This window comes from Leptosomus discolor, chromosome 7, assembly GCF_034619465.1.
Source record: "Leptosomus discolor isolate bLepDis1 chromosome 7, bLepDis1.hap2, whole genome shotgun sequence".
In the NCBI taxonomy this organism is placed as follows: Eukaryota; Metazoa; Chordata; class Aves; order Leptosomiformes; family Leptosomidae; genus Leptosomus; species Leptosomus discolor.
The window spans coordinates 3,861,842-3,884,219 of NC_141397.1; the positions used below are offsets into that span (position 1 = coordinate 3,861,842).

Sequence of the window (22,378 nt, forward strand, 5' to 3'; positions counted from 1 at the left end):
TAAAATCAGATTATAAATGCGAGGGTGCATTATATATGGTCAGGCACTCATTAAGAAAGCATCTGCCACTAACCACATACATTGCCTACATTTTCAGATACTTTCTCTACAGTTAAAATTAAAAATGCGTCTGAAAAGTGTTGAATATTGGCTTTTTCCTTGGAGAACAACAGAAATTATAAGCATACAGAAACATCTGAATTATACCCATTCACTGTTTCACTGAGAACATCATCTTTCAGGAGCACTGAACATTACAATTCCTCTTCAGATCCTTGGGCAAGGCAATTAGTTCAATTAGAACGCCATTTCTTTCTTTTATATTGTTTGTATTTAGTATATGTGGCTTAAAGCAAAGTATCGATTTTTTCTGCAGTCCTTACTCAAGGTCAAATTAAACAGAAAAGATACAAGCTGAAGTCTGTAACTTGTGAGGTAGATAAGGCCAATAATATTGATCGTATCGTACCACAGTAATCCTTTTTATTAAGGGGAGTTTAAAACAAGGTTCCTATTTACATTTTCATGTTAAATGTTTGGGTCTTTAAAAATTATTCAGTGATTTTAATGTGACAATTTGAAGGACCAACCAAGACCTTTTTTCCTCATGTCACAGGATTCATTTATGACACAATAAAGCAGCACTCCTCCCAAAAATTTAAGGTCAAATCAAAGGCAGAGACATTAACAGTAGATTTAGAAAGGAAGATAAATCATTAGAGGGTTTTTTTAAATGCAAAATGAGTCCCAAATAAAAGACATAATGGTATAATGACTGAATAGAATAGCAATTTAATGCAGATACACAGCAATTTAGATTACTGAATGTGCTGGTATTATTCCCCATATTTCCATTTAAAGTAAATTAAGAATAAGTCTACTGCTGAATAAAGTAACAAATGGCAGGCACTGTGCAAATATTTAATGCGAGAATAGCTGCCTCATGAACTTTCTAAATGACCTCTGCTATCAGCTCTTCCAGCTTTGAATCTGTCCTGAGTGGGATGTATTTACAGACAGCCAAACCTTATGAAGATATTATCAAATGCATTTTACTAGCAGATAATCTGTATTTGACCCTGGTCATATATTAAACTATAAATTACATCGTTGGGCCAAAGGGATCTCTTAAAAAAAACAAGTCTATGGGAAAAAAAAACCCTCACAAAGGTTTTCAAACTGGTGCTTCAAAATAATGCCCTGTCAAAGCTGCACTGTGCTTCACCTCCTCGGTCTGCTTCTGAGAAGATGCACTTACATGGGATGTACCGTATTTAGATCCAAACCCGTGTTTTGGCATGGAGCTGCACCAACCCATACAGCGCACTGCTTGCTTGGAGGTACCACCAGGATCTTGGAAGTGGTGCTGCACTGCACTGCACACCCATCCCCCCAAGATATTTATCTCGACTCAACCTGAAGATGGCAAGGAGCCCACTGGATTTAGTAGTCAGCCAGCTGTAGGCAGACTCACCACTGCAAATACCACCCGTGAAAATCAACAGCGAGACAGGGATGACATAGTCCTCCTGTAGCTTCAGTTTCGTATTTTTAGGATTGTTCCCTCACAAGAACACAAAGACGGGCGTCTCTTTGCACACAGTCATTGGTGATATAAATATAAAGCAGCAAAATCCAAAGATGATTACAGCATGAAGATATTTTTTTTAAGATCTTTACTTTTTCGGGCCCACTTGTCCCACGTTGACTCTCACACAGATGACCTTCCTTGTCTGCATGCCCACGGAACAGGTGGCCTCCCCGTTCCAGCTGGCAGAGGAGTTGAAAGCAGAGACAGACGTATCCTCTATGCACTGTCCCCACGGGCCGGTCTGCCAATGATAGACAGTGCAAGAGTGTTCGTTACAGCTGCGCGTTTCCTGTAGTGCACTACTATTTGGGCACTGTATTCCTCCTGGAACAATAAAACAGGGCAAAAGTTCATGCAGCGGAAGGAAATCAAGTGTTTTATTAAAAAAAAAACCCCAACAAACAAAAACAAACCCACTCTGAAATCTTACTAGTCACCTATCACCACTTTGATTACATGAAAGAAATGCTGTTCCTTTTTCATCTTCATCCTATGCCCAATATTGACTTTGACAAACATCAGTCAACAGACTACACAGGACAGACTGCACATGGACAGTAAACATAAATGTGTACAATAAGGATGCCAAAATATTCATAACTTGTACAACACATTAATGTGCTTGGAATAATCTACAGCCTTTTAATTTTGGGGTTCTCTGGGAGGCTGCAAGAGATCATACAAGGAGGTACGAAGGCTCTAGGCAGAAGAAATGGTTAAATATTCTAGGTACGCATGTGCAGAGACCACTGCTTATGTCTAATTCATGGATCAATTAAAAAGATTTTTGGAGCTCTTGTCCTAGCTCCCAGTGGATATTTACCCATGTTACACAATTACCAAAGAGGATGGCCCAGCTGGCAATTCCAGGTCCAGATTGAGGTAACAAAGGCTATTGCAGGTTAAGATTAAAATGCATTCATGTGTCAATAATGGTGAAGAAAAGCTCAGCTAATGCTACCTTTGTTGCGTCCAGTTTCGGACAGAACGTTCAGTTTCTCGTATTCAAGCATTTCAAAGATAATTTGGCCTCCCAGTCCTCCATGTGTAAAGAGGAGGTCTTCCCTAGCAGACCGGATCATAGGCTACTAGATGTTTAGCCTTATGAGTAGACAGCATGTCTGCTAGATCTCTGGTGTTACCAGGCATACAGAATCTAGGCTTAAGAATTAATTTAAACATTCATGGCCTACACAGGAACAAGAGGACTCCTGTCTTCAAGCGATGGAAAGCCAGGGAAAATCTAAACAACATTTTAGACTTTCTTAAAAGACAAGAACAGTAACGAAGACAACTGAAAGAGGAAGGCTCTATTATTTATGCAGATGAGCCATACCACTTTTCCCTAAAAAGAAAATTGCACACTTGCACCTAGCACATGTCAGAGTTATTAGCCTTTTTGTCCCAACACCGAAATTCAGGTTGACCTCTTGCTCTACAGACATGAGCGAAGGGGTTTTAAGCACTCATTGTGGAGAGAAATGAAACAACTAAATGTAATCAAAGAAACAACGGATACTTCAAGTACTCTAGTGCAAGTACACTTTGTTCTTGTGAAAACACTTTATTCTCCAAGTTGCTTTTGTGGGACATCTAGACCTGCACAAACGTGAGGAAAAGGCCATCCTAACGAAACCACCAGACAAAATCCAAATTCTCAAATTATTTCCATAGAGCTATTTTTAACTTCTGACTTTGGGCTAAAAACATCGATGCAACCAAGCAACGGCAAACACCATATTAACTGAGATGTCAGGTGAAAGACTAGCTAATCTTAAGTTTTGCAAAGGGGGATTCAAAAAAACCTAAAAATGTGTGAAAGTAATTGAACTGTTTTTTGGCTCAGCATGGATGCAAGTCAAGCCTATCAGAATTGCTTAAAATCTACATCAATATGCAAAGCATGAAGACAAAACATCATATGCATTTTCCTAAAAAGGGAAATAAAAAACCAAATGGTAAAACAAGATCATGGTTATGTAATAAGATTCAAAAAGTTATTCAAGCAGCTCCCTTCAGGAAATAAAAAAACTTCCAGCTAATACCAGCAGATAGGGATATAAGCAAGGAAATTAGGAAAGTGAGTGTATTTTGAAAAGAAAAGGAAAAAAAATAATTAAAGATAGCATGGTCACAAATTATTTGACAGGGGAGAGAAAACTGATCCACATGAGCAGTCTAGATAGGTTCCCCCAGTACAAGGGTTAAAAAAAAGGAGAATTCAGAAGATTTAAGGAAGGTTACTAACTTAATTATTTCCACCCGATGTTAGTTCAAGCAGAAACACAAGGGAAATATTTAAGCAAACTCATAAATTAAAGGGACGTGTGTGGGAAGAAATGTTTCCCCAGGAATGGATGCCATAGCCACCAGTTCCTAAGGCGTCTGAGAATAAAGCGACAACTTCGATTCAGTTTTGACAGCTCTGCGAGAATGTAGATTCAGGGAGAAAACGACAGTGACATTGACTCGTAAATGAGAAACATTGGGGCATGAATATCTGCAGCTCAGTGGGAATCCAATTCTGTTCAGATTAAACTAGTAGTTACAAAACTACGTAAAGAGTGAACAAAATGTGGAAATAATACTACTGAAACAACTATCACTAGTACCAAATCTTTGTAATAATAGAAAAATTACTCTTTATTCATAAATCAGCATGCCATTCTCTCCAGGAAAACAGCATCACCTTGTGCTCCCTCAAATTAAAAACAGGTACAGAAAAAGCAGAAGCGGTTGGAAAACTGGCAGTTAGAGACGCCCTTCACAACTGCTGCGTAGGGGTAAAAAAGATCAGGGCTGCTCAGCTCTAAGAGCATCTCCCCAAAGGAGGACAGGCTGGACAGGAACTCGAAAATTAATGAGTATCACACCAAAAAATAAAATAGACATGTAATTTTGTCAGAATACATGGAAAAGGCACATACAACTCTAAATACATTTTATATAATACATGATTAGACGACTGTAAATAACTGCTTGGCAGTACTAAAAATAATCGTTTCAAGGTGCAAAAACCAGTTGGAGCCGAAGCACTTCTTTTTGGTTTTGGGGGTGTAAGCAAGGCACCCTCGCAAGTGAAAGGCTAGCTTTACAGAGGGACATGCCTATTACTCATAAAATAGCAGAGATATGAGGGTAGTTTCCTTGAACGCATCATCAGAATTGTCATCCACTCAAATTGCTTTCCTCGCTCCAGGACACTCAAGGATTGGATCTTAGAAGCCTTTTTTGGGACACTCTCTTGTCAACTTCCAAGCTTCAAAATGCTTAGCATCTTTTAAAGCATTTAGGATCATTTTAATGAATCATTTTGATATCACCCGCTTGACAAAAGCATGTAATTCAACACACGCATTCCAAAACAGCTGGAATAACCTTGAGAAAACAGACGCGACTGAAGCGCCTCTTGTAATCTACAGTGAGGGGATACTCATTTCTTCTTCGCCAAAGGAACGAGGTAGGCACTCCTGTGCTTCCCGAAGACAGACAAGGTGAGAACGTGCAGGCCGCCATCATAAGAACAACGACCGCCCTGTTGGTGCAGATCTCCTGTTCCAGGTCCGCAAACGTTCCCGTTTCCTCACCTGGGGCACCCCAGCTACGCAAACCGGGCAGACCCGTCCTATCGCACGCAGCAGGACAGGAGCTAGGGTGCACCCAGAGGTCCTCGAGTCCTTTCCTGGGGAGGATTTGGGGCCCAGACCCCACACTGCCGGCAGGAATCTGAACGGAGGGGCCCCCGAGCAAAAGGGGAAGCACAGTAACGTCCTCTCCCCCAGCCCACCTTCACAAGCAGGTGCCAAGTCACTTTGCGAGTCTAGCCTGAAAATTCAGGTTCCTCCGCTCCAAAACAAAGTGGGTTCTTTTTATTTTATTCCTTTTTCAGCTGAAATCAGTTAAAACGCATGAAACCCCCTGTCTTCTCCAAAACTCATCCCTTGGTGAATAAGCAATTTGCTGGGAAAACAATTACTCAAGTCTGTGCTTTCAGATTTAATTACCAAGCACTGTCACTTCAAGCCAGGAAAATATAAAAATTAAAACCAAACCAACCCAACAACTGTAAGAAGAGTAAATACATTAAAAAGCCTAAGTATAACTCTTCTTTTGCAGCTACAAAGTCAAAGTGCACTGGAATCTTAACAGGAATACAATTTCAAATAAAAAATAAAAATAAATAAATAATGAAATAAAAATTTAAAAAAAAAATCCAGCACAATTTTCCTAGACTTGAGAAGAAATGCCTTTGATCCAGCTATTCCTCAAACGTTCAGTAAATCAATCTTGCAGGTATAGGAGAAGCATGAGCTATTGGCTCCTGTCAACAGAACATCTGATGACATGGACAACTGATATTCTATACTGCCTCACTCAGTGATGTAGAATAGTCTGTGACACGTGAGGTCACACTAAATAGTCCTTCTGGCATCATACTTTGCTAATCTGTGAATATACAATAGCCACAGGAAGACATTGCCATGCACATGCATCCCTGCCCTAAAAGAATATTTCAAACAAAATCGTCCTTCACTCTCGTTTTACTAAATTAAGCTTTTAAATCAGATTATTTTCTTATTTGCATTTGACTTGTGGGGCTTTTTTTTAATCTTTACTTTTCCAAAATCAGTATCAGTCATTTACTACCGATAAAACTTGGGATGTAGCCACAACATTAATGTGATGCTGTATGACACTGATATGGCAGCGTCAATCAACGGCAGTGTATAATCAATACAAAATTGATCTTCATATCTATGCTTTACTAAAGAATTAAGACTCATTTAGTACTTCTTGGCCTCAGGTCATGGACTATATAGTCTTAATGCATATTACTAATCATATGAGGTTTATTTTAAGCAGGAAAGAAAAAATTAACAGAAATATTAAACAGAAAATAAAACAAAAATAGACAAACCCAACAGGGATAGGCTGAGCCGTACACGATGCCTTGACCAGAGTCACGCAGAACAACCATATGATGTATCAGGTAACACCACTTTTCCTTGGCTGTCATTTTATATTTGGAGACACGGACTTCCCTGAGTTTCTTACTGGACCATGAAGATGTATTTGACAGTGACACAAATGAGCTACAACTACAGGCAGGCTCACAATTTATAAATCACTTCACCTTTCAAACCTTCAAGCTGAGGACAATGATCTCAGAAAAGATATTAAAAAAATGGTTATTGTGACACCAGCTTCCACACGGAGTCATCTTAGGAACCACAGAAAATCTTTATCTTGAGGAAAGAGACTCCTCTCTCCACCGAATGCAAGTAAACGAGCCCGTCCCAGACGTGCATAACCACACCGTGCTCGAGGCTCGGCAGCACGTGGCGTGACCACATGGAAGAGGTGCTGTTCCGAACGAGGAAACGCTGATGAGAGGGCGCACGGCCGAGGTCGGCTCCTGGCTCCAGCAGAAGTCAGGGTGGCACTGGAGGGGCAGTCATATCCCAGGGCTCATTAGAAAACTTTGTCACTACTGTAATTTACACATGGCTCCAATTTTTCCTGTGAAGCTATTCTTGTCACCAAGCAATTATTATAATGCTACGGAATTATTCCTGTTCTAAGTCATCCAAGAACAGACTACACTGTGGCTGTTGCCCGGTGGCCAGTTATGCTAACTTGATGGTTTCTCCAAACCAGTTCAGCAGCATAGATAGCTGGGAGGTAAGAAGAAAAGTAAGGTCTTAAGTGTGAAATGACATAGCTCTATCACACACAGCCATCTGCCAAGATTAACAAGCAAAATGACAGAATATAGTATTTTTTATTTCAAAGAGGAGAGAAAACTGAGCAATCACAGGCAATACTTTGGGAAGAAGCCAAGATCCCGACAAATGAACCTATTTCATACGTATTTAGAAACCCTCAAAAATTTCAATGGGATGATGGTGTTTAAGTATCCCAGTGAACAAGAACTGAGCACTCTGAGGGATTGCAATATTCCTTGGGCAAGTAATGCCTGCAACGCTTTGACCCGCCCAGGCTGGTAGATTAAGTTCTCCATGACTAGCAGGAGGATGCATGTGATCAACGACTCACAGTGATAAATCTGGACTCATTGCGTCATCTTAGCATTTTAGCCTTATTCATAGATTGGCAACAGAATCATCATAGGAATTGTATATATTTATGTACAATACATTTGTCCTGTTGCGTCCTGAACAAAAACTGTCAAATATCATGGCTGTATTATACAGGAATTACTATGAAATGGCTTACCTAACCTGGTCTGTCTCTCACACCTCCAGCTCAAGGAAAGATTCAAAAATCAAAAAGGGAACACGCTGGTGGGACCATTCACCTGAAGAGAACTGACAGCTCTTTCCAGAGCTGAGTTGTAATGTGTAAATGGAATTATTGGTCTTATGTTTATGACACTTGGGATTTTTTAGTTACACGTGACATTTACAGAGTTTCCATCAACAGTAATGTGCAATTTTTATAAGCTCTGAGTAGAACTAAGAACTGCAAGTTTCCCAAAAAAGTCCATGCGGAGCTTCCTTTTTCATATCAGCGCAACACAGAATATATTCTGCTCCCCCAGAACATAAGATGACCTCCCAGCACCAACCACACAATCAGTATTTTATGTTTCGGGAACGCGGCTGATCTCTGCCATGCAATTCTGGAAGCAAAACGTCATCCAGTTATTTGTCACTCAACAAATGACTAAAAGCCCTAAGAGATTTATGAGGAGAAAGATGACAACAACTCTATTTTCAGAGAAGCATAAAAAAATAAAAGCTAAACTGGGACTTTTTAATTATAATAAAAGCAAAGGTGGAAAGTACCTTCCAGCTTGAGTTGTAACAATACCCAAAGCCTTGGAAGGTTATTTTATTTATTTATTTAGATATTTTTATTCTCTGGAGTTTGTACAGAGCGCAAAGGAGCATGGTGTGGAAGATACCTGCCCAAGATGTGAGTGAACTGCTGTAAGCCAGCTAGACATACCAGCTTGTATCCTTAAAAAAAGGCACAGAATAACCTCATCTATCTCAGAGGAGTGGTAAAGAGGCCAGAGTTCGAGCGAAGCTGATGCACTACAACACCTAGGTAATGAGCTCGATTCCTCAGCAGTAGTTGGGGGATCTCTTCAGTACTCCCTGTGTGGTCTGAGACCGGTCAGTCTTTGCGATCACTCAGTACTGGTTCTGACCACTGCACAACAGACGTAAACAAAACTCACATACCTAAAATCGAGGCTATGCTTAACTGCTTTGCTGCATCTGCAGCCTTGTAAATTATCCTACGTTGTGTTAAGTATCAAAGTCAGAATAAAGGGAGTACTTTTCAAAACGAAGCATAAGAAAGCGGAATCATTTTCTGGCGTAATTTAGGTTTTCAGTTCTGTGGCGTGCTTGTCAGGATGTTAAATTTCTGTCTCCAGTGAAACTGCATAAGCATATCGAAAAATCTATTATCTTGACCCACATGGAAAAGCAAGAAGCACATGAATACACATTTATTTGAGTTACCATATAAAAATGTGGCTCTCTTTCCCTCAAAATAAGTCCATTTAACACAGTATAAAAAAAAAAAAAGAGACAACATAAACCTAATTTTGTTTCTTATTTTAAGATAATTTCTACTTTGTTACATAGATTCAGCTAAGTAATTTATTATTTTAATCACCTACTAAACTGAGTATAATTCTGATTAGCTCTTACACTTACAGCAAAGGTCCCTTTCAGGGAAAAGGTTGAAAGTGCCTGCTCCGCTACACTTAGGATTTTTTACCTGAATTCCCCACGAAATACTTAAGAACAAACAAAATCATTACAGGAAGCATGGAAAATCAAAGAATAGACAACAACCTATATCTAAAACGTTTTTCTTCTTCTCCTTTATATTCCAGCCACACTTTCTCTTTGCATTTGCTGCAGATGCTGCACAAGGGCCATTTGCATGAATGGAAACCACTCACGAGTGAGGATTTGCAGGGTAAAACCAAAGTCTTACTCTGAACAAAACTGTTAAAGGGGTAATACTAGTTACCAATTTGAGCTAAGAAGCTACAAAGCCATTTGTTAGCATTTGAGCCCATTAAAACTTTCATCTTTCCAGCATTCATACTTATATCCTTCCAAATTGGACTTAAATTAGGGTTACTAGAAATCCTCTATAAATATATTTCACAGAGGTCTGCATAGGATAAATTGTTTGCCTTGTTTAAGTTTAATAAAAGGTGAGAAAACCATATATTCAAAATCAACACAGTAACATTATGCAGTATTAATAAAAATCAGCAACATTAACTCAAATAAGCAAAATAAAACCTCTTTAAAACACCTTTAGGTACCATGAGTAAAGGCAGGGTAACCATTTAAATAATCTTTCTATATTTACAAAACCACAGCTCCACCAAATTTGTTTCTGACGATCAAGAAATTACTCCGGCATTTCAAAGACAGTCGAGAATTCACAATCAAACGAGAGTCTGCAAGAGTCCGCGACCTTACCTTCACCTGCATACGCCAGAACGGAGCGGGCACGCATCTGCTTCCCTTCTGTGGTTTTGCCGGAGCAGGTGTGTGAGCAGGAGGACCACGCAGACCACACGCTGAGCACGCAGTCCTTCGGGCATGGAGCTTCGCAGACAACCGGGATTGGGTAGATAGCATCTCTACACAGCTGTCTGTCAACCTCTTCTCCTGGGAAAGAAAAGGCCAGTAGCAGTCTATCATTTGTTAAATTAACTTAAAATGAGCAATCCAGTCCAGATGGGCACAAAAATAAATTAGATTCTGTTCTTCTATATAAACAAGGTAAAAAGAGGTTTTTATTAAAATGACTTGTCTCCTCTGCCTTGATCCTACAAGAACATGCTTGAACCCAGTTTAATTTGATATTCTGCTGAAGCGAATGCCAGCCCGGGTGGTCTTCAGGCTTTCATTTTGTTAATCCAGATTTGATTCCACAGAAAACCCTGATATGAACAGCAGAGCATATAACACACCTATGGAAAGCTGTGCACATGCAAATGCATGTACTCACCCAGTCCTCATTCACGTTTGTGGGAGAAGGAGAAAAGTATCATCCTAACTTCTATCTTAGCCAGCTTTATAACCCATAGTTCATCCTTTTGAATCTGAGAAAACTCAATACAACTCAGTGTTACTCAGCAGGGATTCTTTATTGCGGCGCCGGGCAGCACGGGGGATGGCTCCTTCCACACGTGCGTGCCCAAGCACGTTGGGATTCTTGCCTTATATTTACAGCTTTCATGTTTATTCGTTACATTTCTAAGAAAAGGTTGGGTTATTCTAATTATTTCCAGGAATTCATTAACATAAGTTCCTCCCATAGTCCCGCCTCAGTCTGCCCAAGTTACGCCCCCGTCGGGGGTCCTTGGTGGTCGTTGGGGATGAAGGTCCGAGTCTTCCTCAGGGTTGAACTGTTGAACTTGTCCTGTGGCCGTGCCCTGTACCATCCCGGGGCTTTTCCAGTTCACAGAACCAGCTCTTGCTCGCTGCCCTCCCTGTCTCTCCTGCTCAGTCTTTTGTGTTCCTTGAGCCCCACAGTCTGACTGGAGGATCCCACCCGGTGTCCTTCGCTTGGCGGATGCTGCTTCATTCTTATCTTTAAAGCGTTTGTTAGTCAGCAATGGATCTATGCCTAAGGGTTTGTACAAATCGGCCTTCCTCCCTATCTCTAAAGGCTCGTCAGCAGTTCCTCTCTAAAATCTAGTTTTCTAAAATTTAGTTTTCTAAAGGCTAGTTAGCCATTCTTTATTACACTTTGAATTGCATCTATGCAGCAAAATATGAAGACAGTCGCAGTAAACCGCAGTCAATGTCTTGTTTGGTTAGATAGATCCTTCATTTGTTAGCAAACCAGTAACACATCGCTCTGTGTCATGGAAGTATAAAAATACCTATGCATTTGTATTCCGTCACGTCAATGTACACATTTCATTATAATAAAAAGACCCAGGCTGGTATAAATTGTTTAATGAAACACTAGCTAGTGTTTATGTGGCAGGGCTGATTTTGTTTGTTAAGGAAATCGGGGGAGCACTGTGTCTGAGGTCTGTCTGAACAGCACCCTAATCACAAAGCGGTTAGTTTTGTAAGGTGACATACGATTTCCTGATCACATCAGTTAATACCCAATAAGTGGGGAATGAACAAATGTTCACATATTCTGAGGTCACTAAGTCCCATCGACAGTGACAAAAGCCTCAGGATAAATCTTCACTTTGGAGCAGATGATGGAAAAAATGAAGTAAGGAGGAAGAGATTTGGATTCACTGTTCTAGGATTAATAGCCTTGTTACCATACAAACCAGCTACGGAAAGCGCTCGCAACGAAAAGCACCAGGAGCTGAGCAGTAGCCCAACGTGTTAATGCCAGTTACAAGGAACCGTGAAAAAGTTACATCTAAGGAGCACGCTGGACTTGTGAGGCCCTGTTAATCACGTGCAATCAAGGCACGGAAAGAGCCAGTTCATTTGTAAACACAAAACTCAGGGTTTGTTTCTTTTAAATTTTTTGAAAAGCCTAAAATTTCAAAGCATCTGGACGTCTTTTGTGTTATATGGTCATTGCTGGACTAGGGCGTAAAACCTCCTGTTGACTTATGACTCATCTACGGAACCGTTACTGAAGCATATGTGATCTCGATGGGACTGAGCAGGAGTGCCTATAGCATTGCACTCGCTACGATCCATTATGTCAATCCTTTTGTTTTACAGGCTAATGTCAACAACAGCGTCTCATCAAGACTTGCAATGAACACAGGCCTTTGATACAACAAAGCATTTGTCAGAAATAATCATTAAATAGTCTATAATTTAATGATGTCAGCCAGTGTTATTAACTACCACCTGGATTCTGAAAAGCTAATTCAGCGAGAACTGTGAATACGGTAAACGAAGCCAAAGATCCATAAACAGTGCTTTACCCAAAATTAGGCTTTTTTTTTGCTTAATAGAATAACAAAACAAACACTAATCTAAACAGAAAACACGTTTCTGTCATTCAAGCTTTACAGAGTCTTAAAACCTCTCAAATAAGATTCCCTGATAAACCAAATTCCTGAAAATAGGAGGTTCTTTAGTACTAGTGACATATCATGAGTCCCAGAACTATTAATGACCAACTTCTTCATAAAAGAGGAAAAGAGGGGGGCCATCCATCCAATATTATATCACTTTAACCAATGTCAAATCTTTTATTCATACAGAATCTTTAGGCACAACAGAACTGCAAACATCCATCTTCCTTGGCTCTGCAAACCAGGGGAAGTCCTGCAGCTCATGCTTTTAAAATAGCCTAAAGTAGTCATAGTCATCTGAATTATAAAGACCTCTGAGATCAAGTCAGTCTCAACAGCTGTATTTTTCCATGTTAAAAATACAAATTCGAGCCCTGCCAAAGGCTTCATACATCTCCCACATCAGGTTCTGCTCCCTCACCGGACTCAATCTCTGCATCGATTGCTCCTTCTCTTGTACCACAGGTCATCACACCCTGACACCCAACACAGGAGGGATTCCCACCTGCTTCATCAGAACGGCGGCACGTGTTTGGGTTGAAGGACAAGGTGGAGAAGCAGACTGCAAACTTCTTTTGCAAAGAATAAAAACAAAAAGCTAGAAAAGGGGTGAACCTTACTCTCAAATTGTTCCATCACCAGGTAAGAAGACTCAACGAGGTAAAATGCTGGGACACTTTCACACTTTGCAAGAAATACTATTACAACAAAGCATGTCATAGTGTAAACATACAATACTATATTGAGCTTATTTATCGCCTGCCAACGAAGGTGGTGTTAGCTTAAAACCCAAGCTCATTTGGGGTCACAATGAGAAATCGTGTTAATTAGTTTGTATTTCAAACAAAAAAAAGCCTTCACTCTCTCCCAAAATCAAAGCCTTCTTTTATCCTTTGCTTTTACAGAGAAAATATTCCAGAAATATATATCTTCCATATTAGCATTCAGTTTTTGTCAACTGTCCAATTCTTATCTGATGAATTCAATAGCACAAAAATGCAGTTGGAAGGAATGTTTTATAATGGGTACTTCTTATCTTCAGGGAAATATTGTATTTAGAGTAAATTGTTTCTGACATTTCACTAATGATTTTATGAACAACTTGACCTTTTGTTGCCTTCCTCTTTAATGTGCATGGTGTAGTCAACTACCAGGAACCACTCAACCATGGGCTGGGAACAATGCCAATGTAAAGACTAAAGCTACTTAGAAGAAGTCCCATTTGAAGAAGTTTGTCATGTGTAGTCTAATAGTTTATATGAACTTTATAGGTATACATTTACGTTGCACAAGAGCTGAAGACAGAACTCAAAAAACATGACATGGAGGTCCCTGCCCTGAGTTACTGTTGCTTATTCTAAGCAACAGAACAACAAAAAGTAAAAAAAACAGTAAGATGAAAACAGAGTAAGCCAAGAGAGGAAAACTCTTCACAATATATCAGTTGATTTCTTCACTAAAATCTGGAAGCTAGCAACAGTCCATACGCGGAAAGAATGCCTATGTAGTGGAATGGCATTTCTCTCTTATGCACCAGATGCACATTTTGGGCCAAATTCTCCGAATTGCACTAAACTAAAGAGAGTGACTGCAGGTAGAAATGGCAAGAGGCAAAAAAGGATTTAAAATGTCACAAACTTCAAAGCTTTGCTGGGATTTTTTTATAGATTTGTATCACCAGGGAAGAGTGCCGAGGGGATAGCCCTTCAAACCCGCCCCTCTTCCTTGAACCGTTACGCTGGATCCAGCTAGACAAGCAGCAAAGCGAGTCACTACAGTAAAACCTCCTTGTGGCCACCTTCTTGGTGTGAAGACCTTCGAGCACGTGTGCACACACCAGGGCCACCAGTGAACTACTGAACTATTTAATTGCTTTAAAACAAACAAACACAAACCCAAACGGAACAAACAAAAAAACCCCAAAGCCCCTACTGAACAGGCAAATATTTACATATTATAACTGTGAACAGCATTCAGGAGGAACTGGCTAACTGTTCCTAAGTGTCACACCGTATTCATAGCACCATTCTCGTTTTATCCCATTCGCAAAGCAGATATGATATCCGTGAAAATTTGGTCTAGATGCCAAAGATTGGGCTAGACCGCAGAAGACCTATGTTTTGTGTTTAATGTAGCTGAATCATGTCACTCCTTTGTGTTTTCGTTTACCCATCTGTAAAATGTGTCCGGTAGTTAAGTTTCTTGTAAAAGGCTTTAAGATCTTTCCACGGGGAAGCATTCGCAGAGCTGGTATGACTAGAGAGACATGGTTCAGTGCACAGTAAAAAATTGCTGTCAAATTCTGACCTGTGTAAATGGGAAAGTAAGTGCTTAGCAGAGGGCAAAATTTTTTTAAAGCCTTAAAATAAATAGTAAAATCACTGCCAGAGTCAATGAGGCATAGAGAACAACTGAAAAAAAAAAAATCAACATAAAATAAAAATGCTGCTGGAGTCCTACGTAATAAGGCAACAAATTTGGTCTCAGTCCCTTACATGGAAACCAGCTATAGTCTCTGAAAGGCCGAACTATAACCTGATATAAACTAAGTAAAAAATTGACAATAAAATCACAATAAATGGGATTAAATCAAGAGGGTGCTTTGAACATTTATATTGAACGTTATTTTTTAAATGCCTGTGTAATCAGTAAAAGAGAGGAATATCACACGGTGATAAAACAAATCATGCAGTTGTATTTTAAAGTTCATAAAAGAATTAATGACAGCAACTGAGCCTAAATGCTAGAACTGCGGACTTCAGGCTCTGTGCTGCTTAGCTGAACGTGTTCAAACTTACTAGTGTACCTGCAACCCTAAGGAGAAAAGAAAAGGCTCAGTTGTGGCAATATCTTCCCCTTGTGGCTCCTGGTAGCCACATAACGATAGTCTGCTTTGAAGTACGACAGACCACAGGAAACTGCAGTGTGCCATTCAAGCGGTTTTGAACCCGCACATTTAAAATGGGGATGTAAAAATACAAAAGGACGGAAAAGACTGACCGTTCAAAGCACTGCATGATCTGGATGTGGTGGTTATACATACTAGGCTATACTGTGTGGTACGTACGTGACTGTATCCGTTACAGGCACCACTTGCTCAGCTGATGCCTCCCTTATCAGATTTCTTGCCAGTGAAGCTGAAGAGGAGGCACACCATGTGCCATCCACTGGAAAACTGCTGGGCACCTCAAATCCCTGCGGAGGCACCCCAGAGCTCAGTTTTTGAAGGGCTCAGTGTTTGTGGGTGAAGAAGGCCTTGTAATTCCAGTTGGTTCACACGACGTTAAAATCCGTGAGCTGTGCTGGTTGCCATTCCCTTCCTTTCCTGTGTAGAAAAATAATCAACAGGAAAGCACTGCACTGCCTCCTGTATGGGCTGTAAAGGCTGAAATGACCAAAAAGATTGGGTTTTATCTTGAATTCCCACGCAGTTTCCCATATGCATTCCTCCGTCGGGACCTATACGTGTCCTTCCGCTGCCTCCCTCGTCAGTCTCCAAACGTGTTGAACGATCTCCTCAGACTGGCTGAGGAGCCAAAGCTGCTCTGCGGAATCTGCCCATCAAGAGCAAAATAAGCCTGTTTATGTGAAAAACTGAGTAAAAGCGCGTCTGTGGTACGTGCTCAGCCCTGGTTTTCATATGGAACTTCAACCGCTCTCTCTACCCAAAGCTAATAAAGCATATGCTTCTCCACTAAAAAGTTTATACACTCTACAATTTCACAATTTTTGCATTATTTTTGTAGATATACAAAGATAGTTTGACTACAAGAGGGGAATTTATTTTTTAATAATTTTTTTTTTAATAAAAAATTTTCAGACAATTCTGAAGTGCCTAAATGACTGTTTGAATTATAACTCAGGGTAGAAAATAAGCAAGACAGTATCAGTCTAAAATCGAATTGCCTCAAAGTTACAAGAACGTCATGATTAGACTGTAATATTACAGAAAAAGCATTAATGAGTTTAACTGTCATTATCCTAAAGAATATTAAAAAAAAAAACCTTCAAGAAAAACACTGAAATAAGAGAAAACTTACAAACTTATCCAACTTTGAAATTCTATACTGGACTTTTTCTTTTAGTAATAACCTTGTCTTCACATTGGCTGATGAGTCTAATGCAAAACAGGAAATACTTCACACTATAGGAAAGTGATTAAATTTTAAAAAAGCCACACATTCTTCAGATGCTAGGACACCTTCTATCTTCTAATAGGCAGACAGGAATCAATCACCGGGATAAACTACAATTTTCATTTCTAATTCTGCTGCATTTCTTCCAAACCACTATGTGATGACCAGCCCCCAAAGTTCACCACAGAAGGAAAAACCTTGCCCGCCTAGCACGAACTGTCACAGCAAACGAACTCTTCCTTCCAAACCACGGTGCTGCCGCAGCAGAGTGGATTTTTCTTTTTCCAGTGGTCAGAAGAGGCAGAGAACTGTGCTGGGAACTATGCACAGGGAAACGTGGGGGCTTGTACTCCCTCCCTTCATCTTCTGTCCTTTTGCATAATCGGGCACCTGCGATCTTTCCTCCTCAAACCTCCCTATCTTACTTTATCAGAACCGCTGATCGGAAATTCAGTCTCATACCAGGACTGAATTTTGGGGGGGATTTCTATTTGTTTTGTTGTTTGGTCATGAGGTTTCTTTTCTTATCCAAGAGGAACCCTCTAAGGAAAGTTGTCTTTCTCACAGCACATGTCTCTAATTAAAATGCATGCACAACTGCGAAAGGCTGACCCAGATTTTTCAGTAGAGAGAATCTGGAAGTTAATTTCTGAAAACCTAACCAAATAAGCCACAGAAAGGGGGAAACAATAATATTTATGTGCAATTCATCATTTACCATCGTGTTTAGCCCAACAATCTTAAGACTGTTTGGAGGGAAAAAAGCAGCAAATGCAACAATATCTGACAGACCAATTTTTGCTCTTGAATCAGTTCAATACTTGTATATAACACAAACTTTGATAGACATTAGGAAACTTTAAATGTTTTATTAATCCCAGCAGCCTTCATGACATCTTGACAGTGTTTATTCATGTCTGCTCCAAAGATAAAGGCTGCCAACGTACGCTGTAATGCCAGTAAAATGGCAGTGTCCTTGAAAACAGCAGCAACACTATGTTACCTTGTATGTAATTATTTTCTGTTCTAGTTCCTGAATGACCAGCTGTCAAAAAAATCTCTCTGCATGAGGTAGGGTTGATAAAATCTTCAACATTTTGAATAATTTTTAGCCTGATTATTGAACATGAAGCAACATTAACCTAGAACTTACATTCTCAATACATTCTACTTCATTGGCTCCGAAGTTTTTCAACAAACACAATGTGAAAAGATGGTGTATTTTTCCCTTGTATTAACCTTATCAAGTGAAGTTTCTGCATTCATTTCTATTGCTTAGGTGCCTAGCTGGTAGCTCCAAGTGTTAAATCAGTTGCTAATTCCCTAATCACATGCCTTTCTCTCAATTGCTTTTGCTAAGTAGCATTTGCATTTAATTAAGTATGTCTTAATTAGTTGACAGTTAATACTTGTGAAGTCATTTTCTTCTATGAAGCCTAAGCAGAAATGGCACTGATTTCAATGAAGACAAATACACCAGTTTCTCACATCTGTTCATTATGCAAAAATGAAAGAAAGTTGGTCTAATAGTTTAATGATACGAAAACACTGTAGTATTGTAAACTGTTTGATTTGGTGATTTGTGTGTGAAAATTGACTGTGGTTTTGCTTTCAGTGTAGAATTTCAAGTAGTATCATACAGTCTATTCCTTACTAAAAAAAATTTACAAACATGACACTTTGGATACTTAAAAAACCCATCATGAATCATGAATCTCATAAACATGGATGGAATTTTTTTTTTTTAAATTGAGAAACTTGGTAGCACAGGCACATACACCTTCATCTTATTTACACGTTTACCATGACCATGCACACAAACCAGTGACATATAGAAAAGGCCACTGACTACTTCCCTTTCACTATGCAAACAGTGGAAGACAGGAATCCTGATTTTTAAAATCTGGTTTTAGCTTTTTTTAAGCAAACATTTGCAATAAAAAATGTCTGATAACGGCAGGAACTAATACTATACAAAAGGAAAACAGACTGAGCTTAGAAACGCACCGAATCCAGTGCTTCTCAAATCAAAGATAATAGCATGTCAACACACTTAAAAAAAAAAAATTCACGATCTTTTAAAGATTTTTTGTTCCTTAACAAGATGAAACACCACATTTTTCCAAGGAATAACTTCTTGTTGATGACTACGTGCAATCTTCCTCATGTATTCACCTTATGGGAAAAGAAATTTTGACGACTGGGAAGACAGTGGCTTCAAGAACTCCCACATTCATGCGGAAATCTAATTCCAACAACAGTACCTGAGCGCTTCTACTCCTTCTCTGTAACCAAACCAGTAACGCTACTACTACACCTCAGCTACAGCTTGAAGGGTAGCAGGTGTTTGCTAACCTTCCCCACAACACAGCGCATTAGCAGCGATGGAGAAAGCATGGAGAAGCAGGTAAACCCCTGCGAGTCGTTTATAGGAAAGCTAAAAGATGTGAAAGGCATTCTGCTAGAGAGGTAAGACGGTTCTGGCTCCAAAACTTCTTCCCTGTCCTTAAGCTCACCCAAAGTTCCAACGACGCACATTTCAAGAAAGGCGAGCCACCGCTAAGAAATCCAGTTCAGCATTCCCTAACGCATCAGGTAAAGGTGAGGCATTATCAAACCCAAAATAACCCTCCTTACTTTGAAGTAACGACAGCAGCAAAGGGACAGCTCTGGGACAAAAATGAAGAGCACATTTCAAAGACGTACATTTCCTTCTAAAATGGCTTCAGATGGGAAACATCTTTGGATGTAACTGGTTAAAAACAATTAACTTGCACCTTTGGATACGATATTAATGCTTCCAGTAATCCCATTTTCATGTCTGGTAACAGAACAACATATGTACCTCCATTTATATTAGAGCCATCTATCAGGATTACAGTCAAGTAGATGCAGTCTAAATTTGACAGAGGGAAAGAAAAATAGGGAAAGGAATAGTAGTTCTTTATCCAAATAATATTTTTTGATGTAAAAAGCAGTGCCATCCGTCACATATGGAAGGCCAGATTAAGCAACAGTATGAAAAAATAATATTCCATAACTATGTTAACTCAGAAATATACAGTAACCTGAGGTATTCGGCTGCGAAAAAAACCCACAAACCCTTATTTTTTTCCCATTAAAGTGCAAACTTCTTGTTTGTGCTTGAATTCTTTACTCATCGAGAATGAGGAAAGTAGAAGAAACTGTTCTGCTCTCTTGGTCTTCTTAACAAGAGCATTTTCTCGTATGCACTTTCAAACGTTACTTCCTACTCCTTTACCCCTCTCTTATTTTTCACTATTCTTTGCTAGGTTACTCGGGCTGAAAAACTAAATTACATGCATTTCACCCAGAAAATATGGAAAAAAGTTTTCCAATTCTCCCTGTATTTATTTACATAATTTTGTAAGTGGTAGTGGGGATGGCAGCCACAGTATCAGTTCCCCCAAGCATACAGCAATCACTTGGCTACCTGTGAAGCTCCCAACTGAAAAAAAATGAAAAAAAAAAAAAAAAAAAAATATATACATGAGGTCAGTACCTTCACTATACACAGAGAGGCACATCGAGGGTGTCTTATAACACCAACTACTGCTTAAGAAGTAACACAGCCTTTTTATCTCTGGCTCTAAGTCACTGACTGCATATTTTCCATTGTGCATCAAAGACTAATGGAAAATCCCATCTTCAATTTTCACTGGTTCTGATACCACTGAATATCCACCAGCATGAAAAAGGAGGTATCTGAACTATTAGTGATAATGTGAGTATCACTGGAAAAGACTGATCTAAATAGGAATACTGAGGAATTAATCCAAATTAATTAAAATGGGACTTTGAAGGAGATTAGTTAAACTGTATTAACATTTTGGATGGCTACCCTTATTCAGAATGAAAGAGAAAATTCTTAAATAGAATTAAGGTCAACTTAATTCTGCATAAGAGGATTCACATACGTGTGTAATATAGTTTAACTATTTTTTTTTTTGCAGTTAATTTGGATCAACTTTCGTGTTTCCATGCAGACAAGACAAAGTAAACAAAAACTGAACATGATATGCCTTTAACCAAAAATCTGCTATACTTGAACTTTATGCCATCGTAGACTTGTACCACAGGGATAGTAGTCCAGTATTTCTAGTAAAGAGCCCAGCAGAGTACCGGCACATCGCCTCACCTTACAGAAAAGTAAGATTTTCCTACTGCTTGACAGGTAGTTGAAGCATTTTCACAGTTCATTTGCTAATGTAGTCTTACTGAGAATTATATGGAACGGAGAATACAAGTGTATTGATCATAACCAAGCGCAGGTGCCTTCTAGTGTCAAGTAAGTCAATCAAACTTCATTTTGATATGAAAGAAAAAGTAAGTTTGACGACAGGCTACGGTCCCATTGAGAATAAAATCAATGTTAGTCACGGGGACAAGTGGGATCAATATGTCAGACCAATAGGCCATTTTAAGCAGAATGGGGAAAGGAAGGGAAAAGTGCTGACAGAGCTATAAAGAAATAAGGCGACACAGAGCGAACCTGGAGGATGAGATCACTTGAAAATTCACAGTATATTTCTAACAACACTTGGCAAAAGCACCAACTCACCTTAAAAAGATGTAGTTGATCCCAAGATCAACTGGACATTCCCGTAAACTTTTCCCAATCAAGCCACAGTTCATACAGTGACAGACACACAAGTATGATTTCAAAAAACAAAATTAAAAAATTCTTTCTTCATTTGTTTGTAAAACATTACAGAAACTCTATTAACAGTGAAAAAAAAAATGAATTTGACAGACTTCAGAAATATCAGTAGCGTTATTCTGAATATTGGTGAAACTAGGATTTAAAATACCTGGATTTGAAAATGCAACATGTATTTAGAAAACAAGATGTTTTATTAATCACTGGGAATTATATTAGTATTTTTGCACTACAGACTATTCTCATGATCTTGTTAAATCAATCAGATACGGCCAAGTAGAGTGTTGTAGCCTTTACAAAGGTTTCACAGGCATTTTATCGTAACTACTACTTTAGGCATTTCCCCCTCCCCTCCAATAAGCTCAAAATTAAGTGGAGAACAAGTCTGGGAAGGGCAATGGAATGTCAAGGGGAGGACAAGTCCGGGAAGGGCAATGGAATGTCAACGACTTCAAACCAGTTCGAACAGAAACGGGTAATTCTGACGTGCTGATCTGAACTAGATTAACATTCAGGGATACGAGTTCGGAATAGAAGCATAAAAAGGAAATAATAGGCAAGACTACCAAAACAGTAGCGTGAAAACAATGTGACAGCTCCACTAACGTCAGTAGAACGACAGTGCTCACCACAGTCAATCTTGTCAACAATTCCCTACACTGAGGTACTAATGTGCATATTTTAAAGAGCGACCTTAAATGGCCTGGTTTTCCAGAAACACTAAATATCCATAACGGTCACGAACTTCAGGTTTCTCATTTGCTGCATAAACATGAGTTTTGGAGGACAGCTTTAAAAATTAAAGCTTGGAAGTTCACAAAGTCGCATCATAAATTGACTCATAAATACTCCAGCACCGCAGTTTCACCACCAAGTATTTTCCAAGAATTTGGCCACCAACATCTGAATGTTACTCCCCTCTCTAATGCAAAAGCATAACCCACGGACAAAGA

The 22,378-nt window shown here is 39.3% G+C and overlaps 1 protein-coding gene across 1 annotated transcript in view; it reads right to left on the bottom strand.

The window, feature by feature from the left end:
* Positions 1 to 22,378, bottom strand: part of THSD7A (thrombospondin type 1 domain containing 7A) — a 199,314-nt gene that overhangs the window by 62,143 nt on the left and 114,793 nt on the right. Inside the window, exons 8-9 of the mRNA XM_086467984.1 lie at positions 10,072 to 10,263; positions 1,681 to 1,915 (exon numbers count right to left, since the gene is read on the bottom strand). Of these exons, the coding sequence (XP_086324110.1) occupies positions 1,681 to 1,915; positions 10,072 to 10,263 (427 nt within the window). The remainder of the gene's footprint in view (positions 1 to 1,680; positions 1,916 to 10,071; positions 10,264 to 22,378) is intronic.